General features: G+C 45.6%; 1 protein-coding gene across 1 annotated transcript in view; it reads left to right on the top strand.

Moving 5' to 3' along the window:
- Positions 1 to 20,334, top strand: part of psda (pleckstrin and Sec7 domain containing a) — a 74,228-nt gene that overhangs the window by 3,183 nt on the left and 50,711 nt on the right. The window contains exons 2-7 of the mRNA XM_046065244.1: positions 7,150 to 9,765; positions 11,736 to 11,844; positions 14,066 to 14,340; positions 14,420 to 14,691; positions 16,283 to 16,520; positions 16,598 to 16,857. Coding sequence (XP_045921200.1) covers positions 7,324 to 9,765; positions 11,736 to 11,844; positions 14,066 to 14,340; positions 14,420 to 14,691; positions 16,283 to 16,520; positions 16,598 to 16,857 — 3,596 coding nt within the window. The 5' untranslated portion in view covers positions 7,150 to 7,323. The remainder of the gene's footprint in view (positions 1 to 7,149; positions 9,766 to 11,735; positions 11,845 to 14,065; positions 14,341 to 14,419; positions 14,692 to 16,282; positions 16,521 to 16,597; positions 16,858 to 20,334) is intronic.

Here is a 20,334-nt window from a genome sequence, read left to right as displayed (position 1 = left end):
TCGTGCTTCTGCTGAACAGCAGGCCGTTCAGCAGCAGGACGTTCAGCAGCAGGACGTTCAGCAGCAGCGCGTTCAGCAGCAGGACGTTCAGCAGCAGGTCGTGCTTCTGCTGAACAGCAGCGCGTTCAGCAGCAGGACGTTCAGCAGCAGGTCGTGCTTCTGCTGAACAGCAGGACGTTCAGCAGCAGGACGTTCAGCAGCAGGACGTTCAGCAGCAGCGCGTTCAGCAGCAGGACGTTCAGCAGCAGGTCGTGCTTCTGCTGAACAGCAGCGCGTTCAGCAGCAGGACGTTCAGCAGCAGGTCGTGCTTCTGCTGAACAGCAGGACGTTCAGCAGCAGGTCGTGCTTCTGCTGAACAGCAGGACGTTCAGCAGCAGGTCGTGCTTCTGCTGAACAGCAGGACGTTCAGCAGCAGGACGTTCAGCAGCAGGTTGTGCTTCTGCTGAACAGCAGGACGTTCAGCTGCCCTGCTGCTGAACGACCTGCTGCACGTTCAGCAGCAGGGCAGCTGGTCAGACAAAGAAGCAGCAGCGCGTTCAGCAGCAGCGCGTTCAGCAGCAGCGCGTTCAGCAGCAGCGCGTTCAGCAGCAGGTCGTGCTTCTGTTGAACAGCAGGACGTTCAGCAGCAGCGCGTTCAGCAGCAGGATGTTCAGCAGCAAGACGTTCAGCAGCAGGACGTTCAGCAGCAGGACGTTCAGCAGCAGGACGTTCAGCAGCAGGACGTTCAGCAGCAGGACGTTCAGCAGCAGGTCGTGCTTCTGCTGAACAGCAGGACGTTCGGCAGCAGGACGTTCAGCAGCAGGTCGTGCTTCTGCTGAACAGCAGGACGTTCGGCAGCAGGACGTTCAGCAGCAGGTCGTGCTTCTGCTGAACAGCAGGACGTTCAGCAGCAGGACGTTCAGCAGCAGCGCGTTCAGCAGCAGCGCGTTCAGCAGCAGCGCGTTCAGCAGCAGGTCGTGCTTCTGTTGAACAGCAGGACGTTCAGCAGCAGGTCGTGCTTCTGCTGAACAGCAGGACGTTCAGCAGCAGGTCGTGCTTCTGCTGAACAGCAGGACGTTCAGCAGCAGGACGTTCAGCAGCAGGTCGTGCTTCTGCTGAACAGCAGGACGTTCGGCAGCAGGACGTTCAGCAGCAGGATGTGCTTCTGCTGAACAGCAGGACGTTCAGCAGCAGGACGTTCAGCAGCAGGACGTTCAGCAGCAGGACGTTCAGCAGCAGCGCGTTCAGCAGCAGGTCGTGCTTCTGCTGAACAGCAGGACGTTCAGCAGCAGCGCGTTCAGCAGCTGGGCGTTCAGCAGCAGGGCGTTCAGCAGCAGGACGTTCAGCAGCAGGGCGTTCAGCAACAGGGCGTTCAGCAGCAGCAGGTCGTTGAGCAGCAGGTCGTTCAGACGTTCACTGCGACTTCATCATTAAAATTTCAGTTAAACTAAATTACTTTTAGAGAGAGACCCTAACGAGGCTTACAAGATCACATCCTGCTCCCTTTCCAAGGTCATCAGATTAAAGGCGATGTTGCCGTGACAGGGGCGAGGACGGATGTCTGAGCAGCTGAATTGAACACTGAGGGACCAGTCCAGCATGCGGACTGGTGGGACTCTGCAGGAAACCAAACCTCCACACTGGGTTGTAATAATCACTCGGGTATCTCTGAGGCTCGCTCAGCTTTACCTTTTCAAAATGAACCAGTGACGAGTCTGAAGAACGTTAGGCGCTTATTCATTGGCTCGTTCAAGCTCTGACTTCCTGTGACAGGAGGTTTGCATCAAATGTTTGTGAGGAAGAGGTTTGGACTCTGTGGTTGGATCAGAAACTGCCAAGTATACTAACTAAATGTATGTAAACAAAGCAAAATCTCCAGTGTGCATCGGACCAGTCTGCCTCGCTGCTGTGTCCCACAGTAAAACACAGAATCTGGCAAAACTTTAGGTTTCATAGTGCCTGTTCATGGTCTCGTCGCCCAGTATGTGAATGTAGCAAAAAGCTCCGTCAGGGGGAAGTAACTTTAGCTGTAAAAATGAGTAACGGAGAAGGTGGAGAGCAGGAAAACAGTAGTGCGCCGCTCTATGACAACACCACGTATCCGTCAGACGCCTGCTCCGCAACACTAGTCGTTTTTAAGGGTCCACCAACCCACCTGAAAAACATCCTATGGGATGAGACGGCTCATTTTGTATCATACTAATTTAATATACAGTGTGTGTAGTTATTAATTAACCACACTATTTCATTATGACGGTGTTACTGCTTCTAAGAGCGGGACTCAGGCAGTGACCAGCAGACGTGGCACTAACTGAAACAGCTGTAATTCCCATCAGTCTGCAGAAATGTCAGTCGGGTAGTTTCTCAGAAAACAGATGAGCAGATAGTCCGTCATCCTGACCGGTAGAGCTCAGGACACGAAGACCTCCTGGTGTCCCTGGTTCATATCAGAGGGATCTTTGCCACATGTCGTTGCCCTCTTTATTTACCCCTGAGGCTTCGTGTCACCTCTTCACTGTCAGACTGCCGTCGTCGTTGTCGTTGTTGTTGTTGTTGTTGTTGTTGTAAATGGACTGGAACACAGAGCTGAGGTTGTCTCTCAGCTGCTGGTGTTGTGTTTCTGACTGTTGGTCGACTGTCTGGGCTTATTGCAGAGCTCAGCAGCTCCTCTCTGTTCAACACTCAGCGTGCAGATTATACAACAAACTGTTACAGTGAAATAATCAGGAACAAAATGATTAAAATAGTTTTAATCTCAATGGACTGCAGATTCTCATCCTAAATCCTATTAAACAGAATAGTTTTCTAGTTATACTTTTGAAGTGAAAACTTAATAGCATGTTTTATCACATGATTAAAATAGATGATTTTAATCAGTGTATCTTTATTAGGAATCAAATTAATGCAAAGAAAATCTAAAAATTTGATTATTTCAAATCAGAAGATGTGAAACGGGGCGACACAATCCAAGTCTTCAGAAAAATAGCTTGCCTTTAACTTGCCTGCCTTTAACCAGCTGCGTGCTCAGATGGTAGCTTGAACTTGTCCACGGATCCGTCTGGGAGTCTTTAAAAAAATAAAACACGCCGCTCAGAGCTGTGGTGTTGTTCCTCTCCAGCAGGAGGCAGGAAGTAAGGGTGCGTCTAAGGGTCAAAATAGTAGCAGCCAAAGATTGTAGAGATTCTTCGTAGCAAAGATTCTTTGGTAACAGCAGTGACTGTGTAAAATAAACGATTAACGCGATTAAACACATTTATAGCGCGTTATGCTCCGTCTTTAATCTCATTGCGCTTAACGTGTTAATGCTGACGGCCCTAATAATGACACCACAGTTTGATTTCCTTCAGTCAGCAGCACAGATGCTTTAATGAACAAATTAAATAAATAAGTTTTTTTTTTTTTACATGTGAAAAATTTAAATCATCCACAGACCCTGCAGTGACATCACAGTGGAAATAATTAGTTCATAACACGTCGAGTGTAATTTAATAATGTTACTGACAAATTATTCAATCACATGAAGTTGTGTAATTTTTAAAAATAATCCTCATTACGTGATGCTGTTCATGTGACTGAAGCCCCGCTGAGATTTAAAGAGCATCACACACACACGCCTCCTCATCACGGTGTCTGCACTGCCCTTCAAACTGCCCTTGAATGTACAGGGGGGGGTATTATTATCCAGACTTCAGCACCACACACCTCGCTGGCATGGTCTTTATCTCCAGTAGACTTTCACTGCTGCAGACTTACAGCTGTTCTCTGTTAGATTTAACCATCTGTGAATCATCACTGTGATTCACTGACAGTGATGTAATATTAAAAATGCTTTTATTTTATTTATATAACACTCTGAGAAACAGTTTATGCTTTACAGGAAAACAAAAATAATCTAGAGCAGACTATAAAGAAGCTAATTAGAAAAATGAATGTATGAATAGTACAGCTGCAGTGATTAGGTGGTTTGAAAGTAAATTAATCGACAACCATTAAATAATTTAATAATGTTTTTTTTTATGTTTTTCTTTGAAATATATGATTTTCAACTAAACAAGCAATGTAAGGATATTACTTTGAGTCCCTCGGGGTTCTGGATGAAGGCAGTTAGTGGGATATGGATACTTGAAGTTTGTATACTGCTAATAGTTGAAGTCTCAGTAGGTTTTTAGACACTGACAAAATAAGACACTGTGATCACAGTAAATTGCCTCCTTGTTTGACACCAGACGTCATGTGGTCTTAACTGGTTCCCTCTGTATCACTTTCTGAGCAGGCTCAGTTTGATGGGTGTGTTGACCTTATTATTATAATTGTTTTATGGGGGGGGGGGGCTTCAGCTCGGGTGTGTGTTGGATTTCCTGCAGCCTCTTGTGTTTTCATGTGACTCCTCATGATCTAAACTGCTGACCTCCATCAACAAACAGGACAGAAACTAATTTCTCCTACATCTGCTGATTTACCGTAAAGTCTGGAATAGACAAACAGTGATGGAAACTGTGGACAGACAACATACAGCTTAGAGCAGAGATAGATTAACAGAACAACAACCAAAAAGGGACAACATTTAAAACTCAAATTTCAGTAACCAAAAAAGCCCACTGAGCTGGCTGTAAGATGTCAAATGTTTTTGTTGGTGTAACTTACAGATCAGACTCTTCATGTGATGGCTGTTCTCACCTGAACTCCAGGCTGCCTTTCTTCTATTAATAGACGAATCAAACTCACACGTCACTTGGCGCCTGCTGACCCGCATGTTCCTATCGCCATGTTGGAGGATGGCCAAAGACATGAATGGGCATGTAATTATCAAAAAGACACAAGTGGTCATAAAGGCTCAGAAGCAGAACAGCAGATTAATTTAAAATGTGGTTCATTTAAAACTTCAGTTCATTTGCAGATATAAGGTTACTTATTTATCATTAAACAACACAAGGTTGTATAACGAAAAGAAAAGTTTGTAGTCCCTTCATGCTGCACACAGAGAACTTAACAGATAATTAAATGTGTATTACAATATGGTAGCATGTAAAGTAAAATAAATAAAACAGGCTATATACAGACACCCAGAACATTCTGCAGTGCTTTTTTTTAATCTGCGTCTGGGTGAATATAAATAACAGCAACAAGATGATGATGATAATATAGTTTCATCTTCACATTAAACAGTCATTTGGGGAAACAGAGCCCACCTTCACGGAGTTTGAGCACCAAACATCATCGAGGTAAACACAGAATCCACCTCCTCTCATCTTGCCGGAGTCTTATGCTGACAGCTCGGATCAAGGACTGCCTGCTGAGTGCTTGATCCGGGATGTTGATTGGGGAAGTCTCTGTAAAGATCTGGGCTCAGCGGGCTCTGATTTCCGTTGCTTGGCCAACATGAGTCCCATTTTGTCCAGACTTCACCAAGCTGGGCCAGCATGCCTGGTCCGGTTGATCTGGCTGATGGATCAAGGTCTGCTAGTCTTTAATCCAAAAACCCTGTCTTCCTTTTCCAATGACTGTATTTCTTTCATCACGTGTTTCAGCAACACAGCCGGGAAATAAACAAAAGTCTAGTGAAGTTTGAAGGAGACATAGCAAACGGGTGACAAATGAAAGTTGTTCCACCAACAATGTCAGTGCCAGGTATTGTCTGTTCCTTCAGAACTCTACTGGAGAGATGAACGGCATTTTGTAAAAACAGATTCAGTCACTTGATGTTTTGATGATGGAGGATGAGAGTGCTGTCTGACACGATGCTACAAAGTCTCTCCTTTAGGAAGACAAGCCTCTAAAAGGAGCCATAGAACATACTCAATGACCACTTAAATGTCTTAAAGACTCTAGAGTGTTCTAAAGGACTTGTAGATCCTCCTCGGTGACCACTAGAGCCTATTAAAGTACCCCTAGAACATCCTACAAGACTCCTAGATCCTCTTAAATGACCACGACAGACTCCTAAAAGACCACTAAATCCTCCTCTGTGACCACAAGAACCTCTTAAAGGACTCGTAGAACATCCTCAGTGACCACTTAATATTCATGATGGATCCCTAGAACCTCTGTGTTGACCACTAGAACCTTCTCTTTTAAAGAACTCTTAAATCTCTTAACGTCCTAACCAGAACCCCTGAACCTTACCCTAAAACTTCCCAATGACCGCTACAACACCTTAAAGGACCCCAAGAATTATTCTGAGGATTGGATTCTAGGGGCTGATGTAAAGGATCTAGGCTTTAATGTTAGCATGTTATTTGTAAGGAACACTGCAGCCTCAAGGGAACGCTAGAAACACTTTAGACTGACTGTCTTGTTGTATATGGTCTTGATTTTTATTCCCAGTAATCACCTGTTTATATGGTATAATCCAATCCTGTAAACAACATAAAAATATTGTATAAAAAAATAACCAACTGAACATTACCAGATCTTTGGTTGGTTAGCACTGGAGATATCTTCTGAATTTAAGTTAGTTATTTAATTAGTGATTTCATTCCAGAGCTTCAGTACTGTGAAAAAAATCATTGGAACTTCTCTAAAACTAAACTTTTAACTTTTTTTAAACCAACAGTGATTTAATGAGCTGTTTCTGCCACGTTTATCCTCCTTTAACACTACAAATGTTGCTGTTATTAGTGTTTGACTTCCTCCTCTTATGAATAAAACACGAGGTCTTTGGTTTCAGCAGTGGACCAGCTGGTCTGAAGACACTAGCTGACCCACATAGGAGATTCACAGAGGACTACTGTAGTGTTAATTAGCCACAAGGTTTATGGCTAGCTGGGTGGAAAACTTCCTTTAGTTACATCTTAGAACATAAACATGACATTTGTTGTCACTTTGCACGTGGCAAGAGGCAAGTCAGAATCTGATTATCAAAAACTACTAGTGATATCTGGAATCATTTTAGTAGAAGGATGACATCTAATATTTTAGAAGTCTTACTTTTTAAACTGTTTAATTTACATGCAAACCCTGCATCAAAACACACTAGCACTAACCTGTGTGTGTGTGTGTGTATGTGTTTAAATGTATGTGTGTATAAGAAAGTTTCAGCATACTTTTATCTAACACCACCTTACCTTATAAATCGTCTTGATTCTGTTGCCATTTGCCTTTTTGTTGTCTTTTCTCTGAAGATCTTGAACAAAGTTCATTAACTATGTCTATCTCTGCTTTCTTTTGCAGGTTGTAGTCATAATGAGAAAATTGGAGGACAGATCTGGTCCAGTTCCACCTCTGACCCTCATCAAACAGTTTGGGACTTAACTGGGTACCAGGAGGTCAATGTCCCCTTTGCACAAATAGGGAAGGTCCGCAGGAAAAGGAAGATCAGGGCATTTACGTGACTAAGGTGCCAACATGTCTCAGGCAGGTAAAGTCCTCCACCTGTACGTTGAGGTGAGATCTGTGGCTGAGGAGGAAGGGAAGGGGCCAGGAACAAGAGATGATGGGACTGGTCACCTGATGCTTCATTGCCCAGATGTTCTCCCTCACTCCCAGGGAAGCTCCACCCGCTCCACCCCGAACCGCAGTCCAGATCTTTCTCCAGTCTCTGAGCACCAAACTAGGGTTGGAAGCCACAGCCTACCCCCCTCCTCCAGGCACTCAGTCACCTTCCAACTCCAAAACCCTGATGCTACAGTGTCTTCCACCCAGATCCAACCGCAGGACGTGTTGAATGACAGTTTTGGTCGACTACTCCAGATCCTTGCACCTGGAACGACCAGTACAGGCCAACATGGCTCACTGGGACGCACCTGTTCTGACATAGATTCTTACCGGGGACGAGTGCCTGTATCCCCATCTTCTACATCCTCTGGGAGGCTGACCGTACCCTCCACACCCATCAGCAACCGCAGGTCCTGTGAGGTCCCAGAGGTTGAGGGTGAGAATGGGAAGACATCTGTGGTGACCTTTGGGTACATAGAGAAAGCTAACGTTCAGAGCATGGGGGGGAAAAGTGATTTGGACAATCCTCTTAACAGACTTGTAGGGCAGATGCTCCCTGCCCATCTCCAGAAGAGGTTGAGCGACCCTGTGTGGTATAATAGTCAGCCATACCAGGGCGATCCTTACCCTAGTCACCCCTACCCATCTCAGAATGAGTCCCCACGGGGCTCGCCTTATACGCAGAGGGCTTGCCTGGATGCAGTTGCCAGAGATGCCACCTACAGGGCCTTGCAGGAGTTTGGATCCCCAGAACTCAGGCGCAGATTTGCTGGTCACAGCCCAGAGAATTGCAGCCCGAGCTTGCCACGGCACTACCAGTCCTCTCGCTGCCGGTCATGGGCAGGGTCACCTGTGCTGCCCCGCAGCACCCACACCCTGCCATCCAAGGCCCAGCTCCTGGAACTGGACAGGGGAGTCTGCCGTAGTTCAGTGAATGGACTACCCAGAAGTCCTGCCTCTGACCACCTATGTGCCCACACTGGGTACTCCCACTCAGTTGCTCCAACCTCAGCTCTTCGCTCTTATGGCCTTCCCCAGAGCCAGCAGAGGCCATTGGTAGGGGAGGAGAGCCCTAGGTTGTCCAGCAAATTTCACCCACCTTTACCTGCAGGGAGACCCACAGATATCCAGCATGAAGTCCCAACTAGCATATTCCCCAGTAGCAACCATTCCAGGACTGGCTACCAAGCTAGTGGGAACACAAAACACAACCAACACAGTGTTCATAGTAGTAACTATAGTGCTAACGTCATCAACACCAGTCATAATGCTACAGACAGTATGCACTGCAGCCCTAATGATAACTCCAACCTATCTATTAAGACTCACCACAAATCATCACGCTGCAGCAGCAGAGCCAGTGACGCAGTCAGTCCTACCAATGGCAGGAGGAGCGTCTCTCCTTCCTTAAATGCTGAAGTAGCTGGTAAGTTAGCTGTGGAGGCTGCCAAACTGTCCACCGTTTTTGCAGACAGAAGGACTTCATCTCCAACACTTTCCCAAGCAGAGTCACTGAGGTCAGAGAGTCCTAAGATAGAAGGGGCATCCCTAAGAGAATCCCAACCTCATGCCACCCTTCATGTGCGAAGCTCCCCTGATCCTCTACAGGCCGATAACCAGAACCGCAGATGGAAAACAGATAAAGCAATACCTCAAACCCGACCAGGACGTGTCTCCCCTCTCTTATCCCAGAAAGGCCTGACTTCACCAGCATCTCCAGCACCGCATGCTAGGTTGCATCATGCAGCCATCTCTCAATCACCTGTATTGGCCCCAAAGCAGCAACAGGGTTCATCACCCATTAAGGAAATGTCTGCCCTGCACCGCTATCAGCCGCCACAGTACACTGGAGACCACAATACGCCTAGCATGGAGCTAAGGCAGTATGATCACCTCTTCGATAGATCACCTAGGGACAGCCCAGAGCTCTCAAGGAGACTTTTCTCCAGCCAAAACACAGAAGCATTTCCTGTGAGCTGGACCGCCAGGCACCAGGAGTGGAAGGAGACTGGACCTGTCCCGGATGGGGATGTACTCTGTGAAGAAAACATCAGACAGTCAACCTCTGGAGTTTACACTCCAAGCAAACAGGAGTATCAAAGGAAAGTCGGAGGAGACAAAGGAACGAAGACGTCAGTGCAGGGGTACCAGAGGCCAGGTACTGGCCTGTCCAAGGATCAGAGAGAGGAGGTTCAGGATCACAGTGGGGCTACTGGGACATCCTCTCAGAGCTCCAGTGGTGTAACTGGCAGCATGGTAGACAGTTCCCAGCTGGACAGAAACGAGAGTCTGTCCCCCGAAACCTCAAGCCAGTCCAGCCACGACACAGCAGACAGCGGCTCAGGGATACAGGTCGGCTGGGTGGGACGGGGATGAGGGTTTGGTTGGATGGATCTGTGTGTGTGAGGAGGTAATCGGGTATGTTTCGGATCTGTGTGGCCCCTCGCTGTTTGTGTGTGTGAGCAGGGTGAGGTTGTCTGTCTGCATAGCTGATCGATGTCATGACATTTACCTCAATAACAATAAATATGTGACAGAAGTGTGTTCTCCTCCAGTGAGTTACTTTCTGTTCCTCAGTGTAATTTCTTCTGGAGGGTTTCTGTCAAGTCTTTCTGAAACTATCTACGTGCCATGGCAAATGACTTAAATGATGTAAGAGAAATCAGTTTTAAAGAGGTCATATTATGCTTTTTGGCTTTTCCCCTTTCCTTTATTGTGAGATATATATAGTGCATGTAATAGGTTTGAAAAGTGAAAACACTGCTCCTGAACTGACTGTAAAAAAATCGATTGTGGTCCAGTCTTTACTTCTGTAAACTATCTGTGGCACTATGTAACACGATGCATTATGTTCGCCTAGCAGCTAGTGTGGGAGATGGCGCTGGATCCCCTCCAGGCAGTCAGTGGACATAAAGTTACTGTGAGCTCAGTTAAAATGTTATGAAAGATAAATTTGTTACAGATTAATATCTTACTGCTCTGTAAAAGTACAGCTGAACTGAAGCTGTGGGTTTTTTTTGGATCACACTACCTTGCTGGTCAGGACCCGCCCTTCTCTGCTTCTGATTGGCTAGTAGTCCTTACCTAGGTACTGCGCGTGTGCAGCTCCCAACAAAGATCTTATAGAAGTGAGATTCCTCACTCCGTAAGTAAAATGGAGCGTTCAACACACAGGGTGAAAAGAGGAGCTGCAGCATTTTTCTTGTACGCTGTTAAGGCACTGGTCCAGGCACTCTTGTCACCCAGCGAACCTACTGTGGAGCTGGAAAACGTTAAATTACATGAAATTTAATTCTACTTAAAGATGGGCTAGGTGACATTGGAGAAACTAGCAACAACCAAAAACATCTCACCCTCTCCCTTCAGGCCTCCCTCCAAAGCAACTCCCCCAAAACACATTCATGTGCAGTGAGTGCACAGGTAGGACCAGTCATTTAAGTCGGGCCAAATGAAATGATTAGCTGTACTTCTTACAGTCCTGCGACAGCTGCAGAGACCGGATATCTTTCATTTTTCATTAGTCAGAGCATTTAATTTATTAATTGCTGCCTGGATGTAAAGTAGGGCTGCACAATATTGGGGAAAAAAAACTTGCATTGCAACATTTTTCTTTCTTGCAATATATATTGCGATATGAAAAAATACAGGAAGTTTCACCAGATTACTTCGGTTGCTCTATTTGAAACAACTGAGCATCCTAAAAGAATTGATCAACTGATCGAGAATAATATTGGGATTGCTAGTTCACTGTGCATGCAGAGCCTCCTCATCACTCACTAGTTACAACTGTGTATCCAAGAACTCTTAAATCGGAAGTAAATGATGTTACATCAGACAAACTTCTCTTAAAGTTTTCCTTTTCTATCAAGCTGCAAAAAAGTTGAGTAAATTTGACTTGCTTGATATTGCACTGCAATGTGACTATTGCACAAGAGCACATTGCAATGACGATGCTCCGGCGATATTTTGTGCAGCCCTAATGTAAAGAGAATTTAAAGAAATAACAAAATGTGGTTCTGAAATAAACTGTCTACCCCAGCTTTAAAATTGAAGGTGCATTGTGCATCAAAACTCCTCCCCAGTTTTTTCAACATTGAGTGTACTGGACAGATTATGTACATGTACTAACTGACTTCTGTGTAACCACACTGTGCTCAAAGTACTGTAAAGAATGTGTTTTCATGGAATAGAAAAATCTGAAGTTAAGGGATTCTCTTTTGATGCCCTGACATGGATTTTTAAAGAAATTATTTCACATCACCTCTGTGAGAAATACTGTGGAAACACATTATTTCATTACGCTGCTGTCTTTCCTCTTGCAGTCTGACGGCGGCTCAGCGACGACTCCGTCCACACGATCGCTGAAGATCGCCCAAGCCAAGTGGGAGTTCCTGTTCGGGGGGCAGACGCAGGAGAGTCGCTGCAGTCAAGGTAAATGCAGCCCGATCAACACCTCCATCATGTAATAATTTAACCCCACTATTTATAGAGAGGGTTATTGTTTCAATAACTTGTCTTACACATCAGTGATCCTGGAACTGTTGATGCTGAGGCTTGGTCTATTTTTACCTGGAGTGTAAGAAGCTGGCGTTTTAACTGTTACTTTAAACTAGCGATTCCAAATCCAGCTAAGCACAAACTAGTTTTCACTGACAGTGTTCAGGTTTTGACTCACTGGTTTAGACTATTGTAAACATATACATCATTTACTGAAATCAGTGTTTTAATCCCAGTTTCACACCTTCACACTGGGAATCCAGGAGTAGTATCAGCTGTTCTTGTAGTATTAGTTGTTGCAGTATGAAAAGATGTATTACCGGTATTCAGTGTTACTATCAGCTGTAGTTTTGTCTTTTTTAGTTCCACCTTCCAGCAGGTGGAGGGGCCATTCTGTTTTCTCCACTCAGTGGAGTAAACAAGCAGCTTCAGGAGCTTCCAGTCTGCTTCTAATCCAATTAACTGAAGCTTAACATCAGCTAGAACAGCTCTTACAGCGTGCAACCCTACTCACAAGTATTACTACACACCACTACTCACTTCCTGTTCTATACTTAGCCGTGTTTTCCAACACTTGTGAACCAGAATGTCTTTGTGGAAATCTTACTGTAAAGCAGTCCAAACTAAATTCACAGTGAGATCTAACAGGTGTCATTTATAGTGTAGAACAAATGTAAATTGTTTTTAGGCTCCTGAATCACAAACCTTATTTTCTGCAATTACCTTTTTTTTTTTTTCTCATTTCTTTAATCTTACTTAACAGTTTGAAATTGCTCAAATTAAAATCTCACAAACTGCTCATGAATGCTCAGATTAGCAGATAACAGGAGTTAAGTTCAATTGAAACTGGTTCTCAGCATGTTACAGATGTTGTTTTATTGTAAATTATGTCTTATTTGCTCCAAAACAGGTTAGCCTGATGCAGCTTGTCACGATAATGTAGAACAGATAAAAATACAGACTGAACGGATTCTTGTTTCAGAAGCAAAGCTTATCTTAAAACAAGAATAAAGGTCAGTCTAGTGTTATCTGAGTAATGTAATCTACCATAGCCGGTTCACTGCAGATTTTGTTTAAGGCCAATAGTGATATTTGATGATTTGTACAATCTGAATCCAATAAATCAACCGATTATTCTGGAGCTCTGATTGTAAAATGTTATCATACATCATTAATATAATTAAATGAAGTGTAAAAATATTATATTCTATTATTTCCTTTACCTCCAATAGTTGCCTCCAATAAATAGTTGCAGTTTCTGTAATTCAGCTAATCAATTACCTGACTAATGGTTTCAGCTTTACAGCTGCTTAAAAGTGCAACATAAGCAAGCATTTTTGATAAGAATCCCTTCGATTTTGAACAATATGTACTGAGTGTGAACATTTTACAGAGTGAGAACTGAGTGCTGTGGTGGATAAACTTTGACTTCAAACTAGGGCTGGGCAATATAATGATAATAGCAAATGCTTATGAACAAATTAACACTTAATGTTTCTATTAAGATGTTTATTTTGTGGAGGAAAAGGGACTGAAAAAGGATTTTACTTAATTTAATTCCTGTATATTTGTTGAAAAAAGATTTTATCATTATTGTTTTGAAAGCTCTGCCTCAGATTTGTGAAGTGATCCACTGGTTGGCATCAAGTGTTTGTTCTGACCATAAAGAAAAGTTTCAAACCACAATTAATTATCTGGTTCCTTCTACTTTGACTCAGGAGCAAAAATTAGGCTTTAAACCTGAAATCGCCCAGCTCTACCTCAAACATACATGGACATTTGTCCATTGACATTTACTTTTACTTATCTGCTGGCATAGAAACCACTGCTAATATTTGCTCATTTTATTGGCTTTAGTGCAGACTTGGCATGATGTCTGGATATGGTCTTAAATTACATTTTTTGCACATTAAGGTTATTTTTAATTGGTAAAAAGATAACTGAGGTGTGTGAACAGCAGTCTGGAGGTCCGTAATGCTTGACTTAGACAACAAGCGACTGTTTAAGTATAGAACTGTATCATCTGCAAACAAATGTATCTTTGCTTTGCTTGGCTGGATGTTCCTTCATATATTGCATGTTCTAGTATAGAACCTTACACCTGTTACACCTGTTCTTTAGGTCTTTAGGACTTCAGACTTATTTTCTCCTGCAGAAGCTCCACCCAAGGCGCCTCCGACCAGTGCCTCGCCCAGCCCCACCCCTCCCTCCTCCCTCCATCTGAAACCAGCCAATCAGGGGAGGGGGCTGGACAGCAAGGGTCAAAACTTGTCGTATCACGAGGTGCGGCAGGTGGAGGTGGAACTGGTGACCCCCGACCCCCGAGGCTTTACCCCGAAGACGGGCATCATCCGCCAAACCATCAAATACTCTGAGACAGATTTAGACGCCGTGCCGCTGCGGTGCTACAGGGAGACCGACCTGGACGAGGTGATCTGGTTTCCTCTGGTTCGTCTCATTGGACGGTCTTGGTGTTCATGTAGGATAACTATTGGTTATTGTTGTGCAGGTGATGCGGGCGGAGGCCGAGGCAGCTGAGGAGGCAGACGCAGCCTTTGGGAGTAACCACAGCGTCTTGGGAAACTCCAGCTTCAGCCCCGTCGATGCCTCCCCGAAACCCCAGACGGGTGGGAGGAGGAATGAGGAAGAGGAGGAGGACGGGGAGGAGGAGGAAGAGGAGGAAGGAGTGGTGAGCTGGGCCAGTGTCCGGATGCTGGGAGACAGACAGAGACAGAAAGCCACCAAGGAGGATGCTGATGTGTTCGGTCTGCTGCTGCAAGGGTGAGAGGTCACACACAATTCAAGAGCTTTATCTGAATCCACCAGTTACATTAAAGGAGGTCTATGGTGCTCTAAGCTTCGAATTACAGTTCCCATAATGCTTTGGGAGGTGTTAACAGGATGTAATGTTTCCATGCATTTAGTGAATTAAGCTTGAGAGTCAAACTGTCCCCATTAAAGTAGCTGAATTAGCTGTTAGCAGCTCCTGTTGACAGCTATCACTAGATCACTGTGATACTGAAGAACACTTAAAAACATGAATATTCTCAGGAGGTCCTGAAGCGTCTCTTTTCTCTGATTTCTAAGCAGATTTATGGGTGTTTACGTCTGCTCAATCTGTTCAAACCTGATTTTAGGTGTCACCCATCAACATGTACCTGAGTGGTGTGAAATATGGTCATCATCTAACCACATATCATTTGTCATTATTGTGCGGTAACACATTATTGCAGATACAGTAGTTTAAGCAGCGGTAAGATTTTGCGTCTTGAGCTTTGCGCTGCCTGTAACGGCAAATTGTTCTACTTTTCCAACGTCCTTTACCTTTGCCATTAAACACAGACATTATTTGCGGTTGAGTGTGTTGTTTATTGCAGTAAAACATACCGGTTTGTTTCCAATTCTACTGTTGCGAGTTGTAGCGTGTTGGTACATTCTGCTCTGGTGAAAACTGTGTGCACTCCCGCTACCTGTGCCCCTACATGTACAACCCTGTGCATCTAATGACTGCCACCCAGTGTCCAAAATACTAACTAACTACTAACAAAATAATGTGACATGCCAACAGTAAACTTAAAAAATCCTTAATTTAATTTATGAACCGCAGACGCAAACAAAACTTTGAGGAAACATTATTAAAAGTTAAAACCACAACATTCAAACTTCAAACATAAAACCTTTGAACTCAGAGGATTATGGGTTGATTTTGATACACTGTATCATCCAAAACCAAGTTTTGATTACACTCATATCTCATCCCTGTGTCCTGCGGAGGCTTGGCTGTTAAAGTAATAAAGGTTTGGATGATATGGCGACTTAATTTAATCTAACTTCTGTAGTTACAATCTACTCCTATTTATTCAGCCACAGCAGCATCCATAAAACAAAGAGGGCGAATGGGCTGTTTTCACCTTTAGCCCGTCCTTTCTCACTGTGACCCCCTCACAGGATTCAAATGTTACATACTTTCTTGAAGGGTAAAGAAAACACTGCCTGCTTCACACAGCTAACAGTCAGGTGGGGACATTTTTGTGTTTAACAGCGTATTAAAAACGTGTTTATCGCCCGTTTATCATCAGTGTGGTCTCAGATACTTTGGACAGCAGCTTTAACTTCACTGCTTTAATGACTGATTTTATGGCTCTGATAAAAACCACCCAGTTTAATTGTGTTGTTCAGAATAAACTTAATGTCAGTAAACCTGCTCCCTCCGGATTTGAGCCCCCTGAAAGTCCCAAAACAAAAGTCATGATATAAGCACGCAGGCAGTTTGTAGCACTTCCTGTCGAGCAGATTTCATCCAGTACTCGATGAAGGACACAATGTGATCTGCACCGGAGCCTTTAAAGTCTGGTGTTTGTTTACCTTTCAGGCCGGTCGAGGCGTCGTCTAACTCACACGGCGGCCTCAAGTCTCCGATCTCCCTCGGCAGCCCCCGCCGACCCTCCGAAAGCAACCTTGACTCCTTCAGCCGCCATTTTGAAAGCATCATGGAGTCTCACCGGGCCAAAGGCACCTCGTACAGCAGCCTGGACAGCGTCGACCTTCTGACCTCCGGGTCCACGTCCGTGTTCACCTTCGACCTGCCCACCCTCACCCCAGAGATCCAGGTAGGGGAGCGAAGGTGAAAGTAACCAGAGGAATCGTGTCGCTACGTCCCGTGTGACTGATGTGTTTGTGTGTTCAGAGTCAGATCTGCGAGAGCGCCAAGCAGATCATCGAGCTGAGTTTCGCCCCGCTGGCCCACCCGGACCCGTCTGCCCCCTCAGAGACGTCACGCTCCGAAATCACCCTCAGTGCCTCGGGGGCGGGGCTCCGAGACAGCTCCAAAGACGACTTCGGCCCTCCAGTTCGATCCAAGTCGGAGAAAGAGTCGTGCCGTCGCTCCGTCCTCAAAGACGGCTTCCGCAAGGCGAGCTCGGCCCCCTCGCTCCACAGCAGCCCCAGGTGAGTCAGGACAGGAAGTGTTTGTTCTGGTTCCTGTTGCTCCTCTCTGGATCTCCCTTTAAGGCTGTGTTGCATTCCGTGCTACCTTGGATGTAGGGGAAGTCGTGCCATCGATTTAGTCACGTTTGAAAATCAGAGACCGGACCCTCGGGCTCTGAGGCGGATCACCGAGGCTCTGGTAAAGAGACGGTAAAGGCTCTGAGGTATCATTCAGACATCAGTGGCCGTGTGGCGCTGTTGTGTTTGTCTCAAGAACGAGTAAAATGGAAATAATCCTGAGTGGTAACATACAATAATAATATTAATAATGATGGTGGGTGGCGATGGCGCAATGGATGCCTTTGGTGTGAGAGACCCGGGTTCAATCCCCCACTGTGACCCGTCCACCAGTGTGTCCCTGAGCAAGACACTTAACCCCTCGTTCTTCCAGAGGCGTGCGACCTCTGACATGCACAGCAATTGTAAGTCGCTTTGGATAAAAGCGTCAGCTAAATGAGTAAATGTAGTAATAATAATAATAATAATAATAAACAGCTTTTACATTTGATCAAATCAGAGGAACACCTTTTGGTTTGTCTGGGTTCTCAGCAGAACATGTCCCACGGCCTTCATAATGTGGTCCTGCCAGCAGGCGGTGGTAAAAGTATGACATGTGATTTGAGGGATAAATATCCACGTGACTGCAGTTTGAACTCGTCTTTGCGGGTGTGTTGTTTCTGCTGCTGGTGTGTTCGCTGGAATCAGGACGATGGCTGTACTCTGTACGCTGTCTGCCTCCATCCTCCCTCAGTGTGTCTGATTAGTTGCCGTGAAAACCATTTAATATGTCAGTATATAGCGAGTGAAATGCCCCCTGGATCAGGACGACACCTGCTGCAGTAACACAGATCAGCCACACGATGGCAGCAGAGAGGTTCCAGTTCACTAGGGTCTGTGTGTCTGTCTGTGTTTGTGAGGGCCAGTCTGAGACCTCAGGAGTGAAGGCGAGGACGCTTTGTTTGATCCTCAAGGTGCGTTTAAGAGTGGACATTTTGTCTCCTCGCAGCCTTCAGAGGTTAAGATTTGAGTCTAAACATTTTGGAAAGAGAACACATTCTTGAAATTGTTGCGTGACGGGTTAAAACAAGGAGGGTTCTCACAAGCATTGAAGTCACTGTGTGAGGATTGGACTGCACCGTACGCCCACGCCGTGAGACGGCACACGAGTTTAATTACATCTGGACACATGTTTGTCTTACTGTCTTCGTGGGGACATCTCACTGACATAATGCATTGGACCCTACGAACATTAAAAAAGCACTCACGGGGTGTAGGAGGGTAAAGAGCTGGTTCTCTCTGAGGAGAACAAACAGAAGCTCATTCGCTTTTTCACCTTTTTAGCAGAGTGAGTTTCTGATCAGAGGTAGAGAGAAACAACCGCGTTTCATTCAGTTAAAAGGAGAGTTGGTGACGAGAGAAGAATCGTTTTCTGTTGCACTGAGAAACGTTCCTCACATATTTCAGCTGTCGTTTCCGCGGCCGTCAGCACGTTTACGGTCGGAGAGAACTTTATGAGCGTCGGCCCGTCCGGAGAGCTGAAAACAACACATAGTGTTTACCCACAAACCCTGAGTGAGCACAGTGAGGCCTGACTTCACCGTTAATCTCTTTAGTTTGTTGTTTCTGGTGAGCTTCGACCGATGTGAGGTAAATATGGTTATTCTTATCAACAGATAGGCGCACAAACCTAACAGACCAGATTAATCCAGATTACACAGATTGCTTTTGGAGATTAGCAACACGTGCTGTTAAACACTGCAGTAAGCAAACATCTATACGCCTGCACAGGAAGTTGTTCTGGTAGAAAACAAAACAATAAAGCAAAACAGGATCAGCTGTTAGAATTTCTCAGTCCCTCCAGGATTTCAAGGCCTTCTCTGTGATTTTGCTGCAGCGCTTCTAAAAAAAAAAAAAATGCAATGAAATAGTGGAATAAGTGCAAACTGTAGTTGACTCATTCGGGCTGAGGGGCTGCAGCCGCCTGTGTCTCGGCGTCTCCTCTGACGTCCTCTCTCAAAGCGTTTGTCAGGGGACGATTTGCACGTTCTGCGGAACAGGTTCCCCGCTTTGGTAAAGAAGATCTGGATCCCGGTCTTCACGGCTCTTTGCTGTTGGTATTGTTGTAGGTAAATGTGAGACGCTGGTATCACACGCGTCTGCTGCGTCTTCTAGATGAGGACGTTTTGCAGGAAACGGGCGCTGAGAGGTCAGGATGCCATCAAGTTCCTGACCTGCGCTGTGAGAAAAGCAGGACTCGCTGAGCCCGGAGCTGAAGGGCTGATCTCCTCCATGAAATTTAGATTGTTCCTTTCTAGTAGTTCACTGATACACGTTTCTGTCATGAAATCCAACGTCTGTCATGTCCGATCAGCAGACTGTCGGTCAGATCGTAGATCTTTGAGACGGACTTCACGCACTCAGCCGTGGGAAAAGCAGCGTCTGTAAAGGGGTGGATGTTGTTATTTTACCGTCACACCCCGCCTGAGTTATTTTATCTCGTTCCAGTTAGTGGAGGGTTGAACCGGACGCCGGCCGACCCGGCGTACAAACTGCACATGAGTTTATCCAGACAGCAGAGAGACATGGAGGACGTACAGAGTTTGTGTCAACTGCACATTAAAACATTGTTAAACGGCCACGTCGGCTAGAAACAGCTGTCTGCCCTCACAGTAATAACACGTCCCCGGACTTTCCTCTGCTCCTCCGTCTCATCCGTCCAGTCTCTGTTGTTGTCGTACCTGGTCCTTCCTGCCGGGCAGCCGATCAGACCTGGCGCCCGGCCAGTCCGCGGCTGCGATAACCATGGCAACGGCAGATTAACTTCCTGGAGCGTGAGATCGCAGGGATTAAAAATAGACAAAGAGAGAGGAGCTGTGTTACGGTTCAGCACCTGGTTCTGACAGGAAGAGAGGCTGCAGGTCACATGACCCGCTGAGGGATCAGAACGTGGTTCCTCAGGCCGGTACCAGCAGAGGTTAAACAGGGACCCCCCCCCCCAGTGGTATTACTAACACTGACTCACATGTTGTTGTTTTAAAGGGCAAATTTAATCTCTGTGTCTTTTTTCTTCTGTTTTAATGGGAGAGCGAATGTGAAAATGCTCTTATGTCTCTTTGTAAAGACGTAGAACAGGAGGCGTCCTGGTGGCACTCGGGTGCGTTCCAGTCCAGGAAGGGACGTTTGTTGCATTTCATTACCCACCTTCTTCACTGGCACGGTGGTCCAGCGGGTCTGGCCTCTTGCTGTGAGGCCGGGTTCAAACCCCCGGTCGTCCCGGCCTTTCTGTGTGCAGTTTGCTCCGGTTTCCCCCACCATCAAAAACTTCGGTCAGTGCCGTTGACCAGTGACTCTGGCTCAGATCTGGATCTGGTCCCTGCTCCGTTGGAGGAAGGGTTAAATGCAGAGAATGAGTTTCGCTACATGTACGTGACGTAAAGT

Source organism: Micropterus dolomieu, linkage group LG12, assembly GCF_021292245.1.
Source record: "Micropterus dolomieu isolate WLL.071019.BEF.003 ecotype Adirondacks linkage group LG12, ASM2129224v1, whole genome shotgun sequence".
Taxonomy (NCBI): Eukaryota; Metazoa; Chordata; class Actinopteri; order Centrarchiformes; family Centrarchidae; genus Micropterus; species Micropterus dolomieu.
The sequence above is the reverse complement of the archived record's forward strand: the minus strand, read 5'-3'. Positions and strand labels throughout refer to the sequence as shown.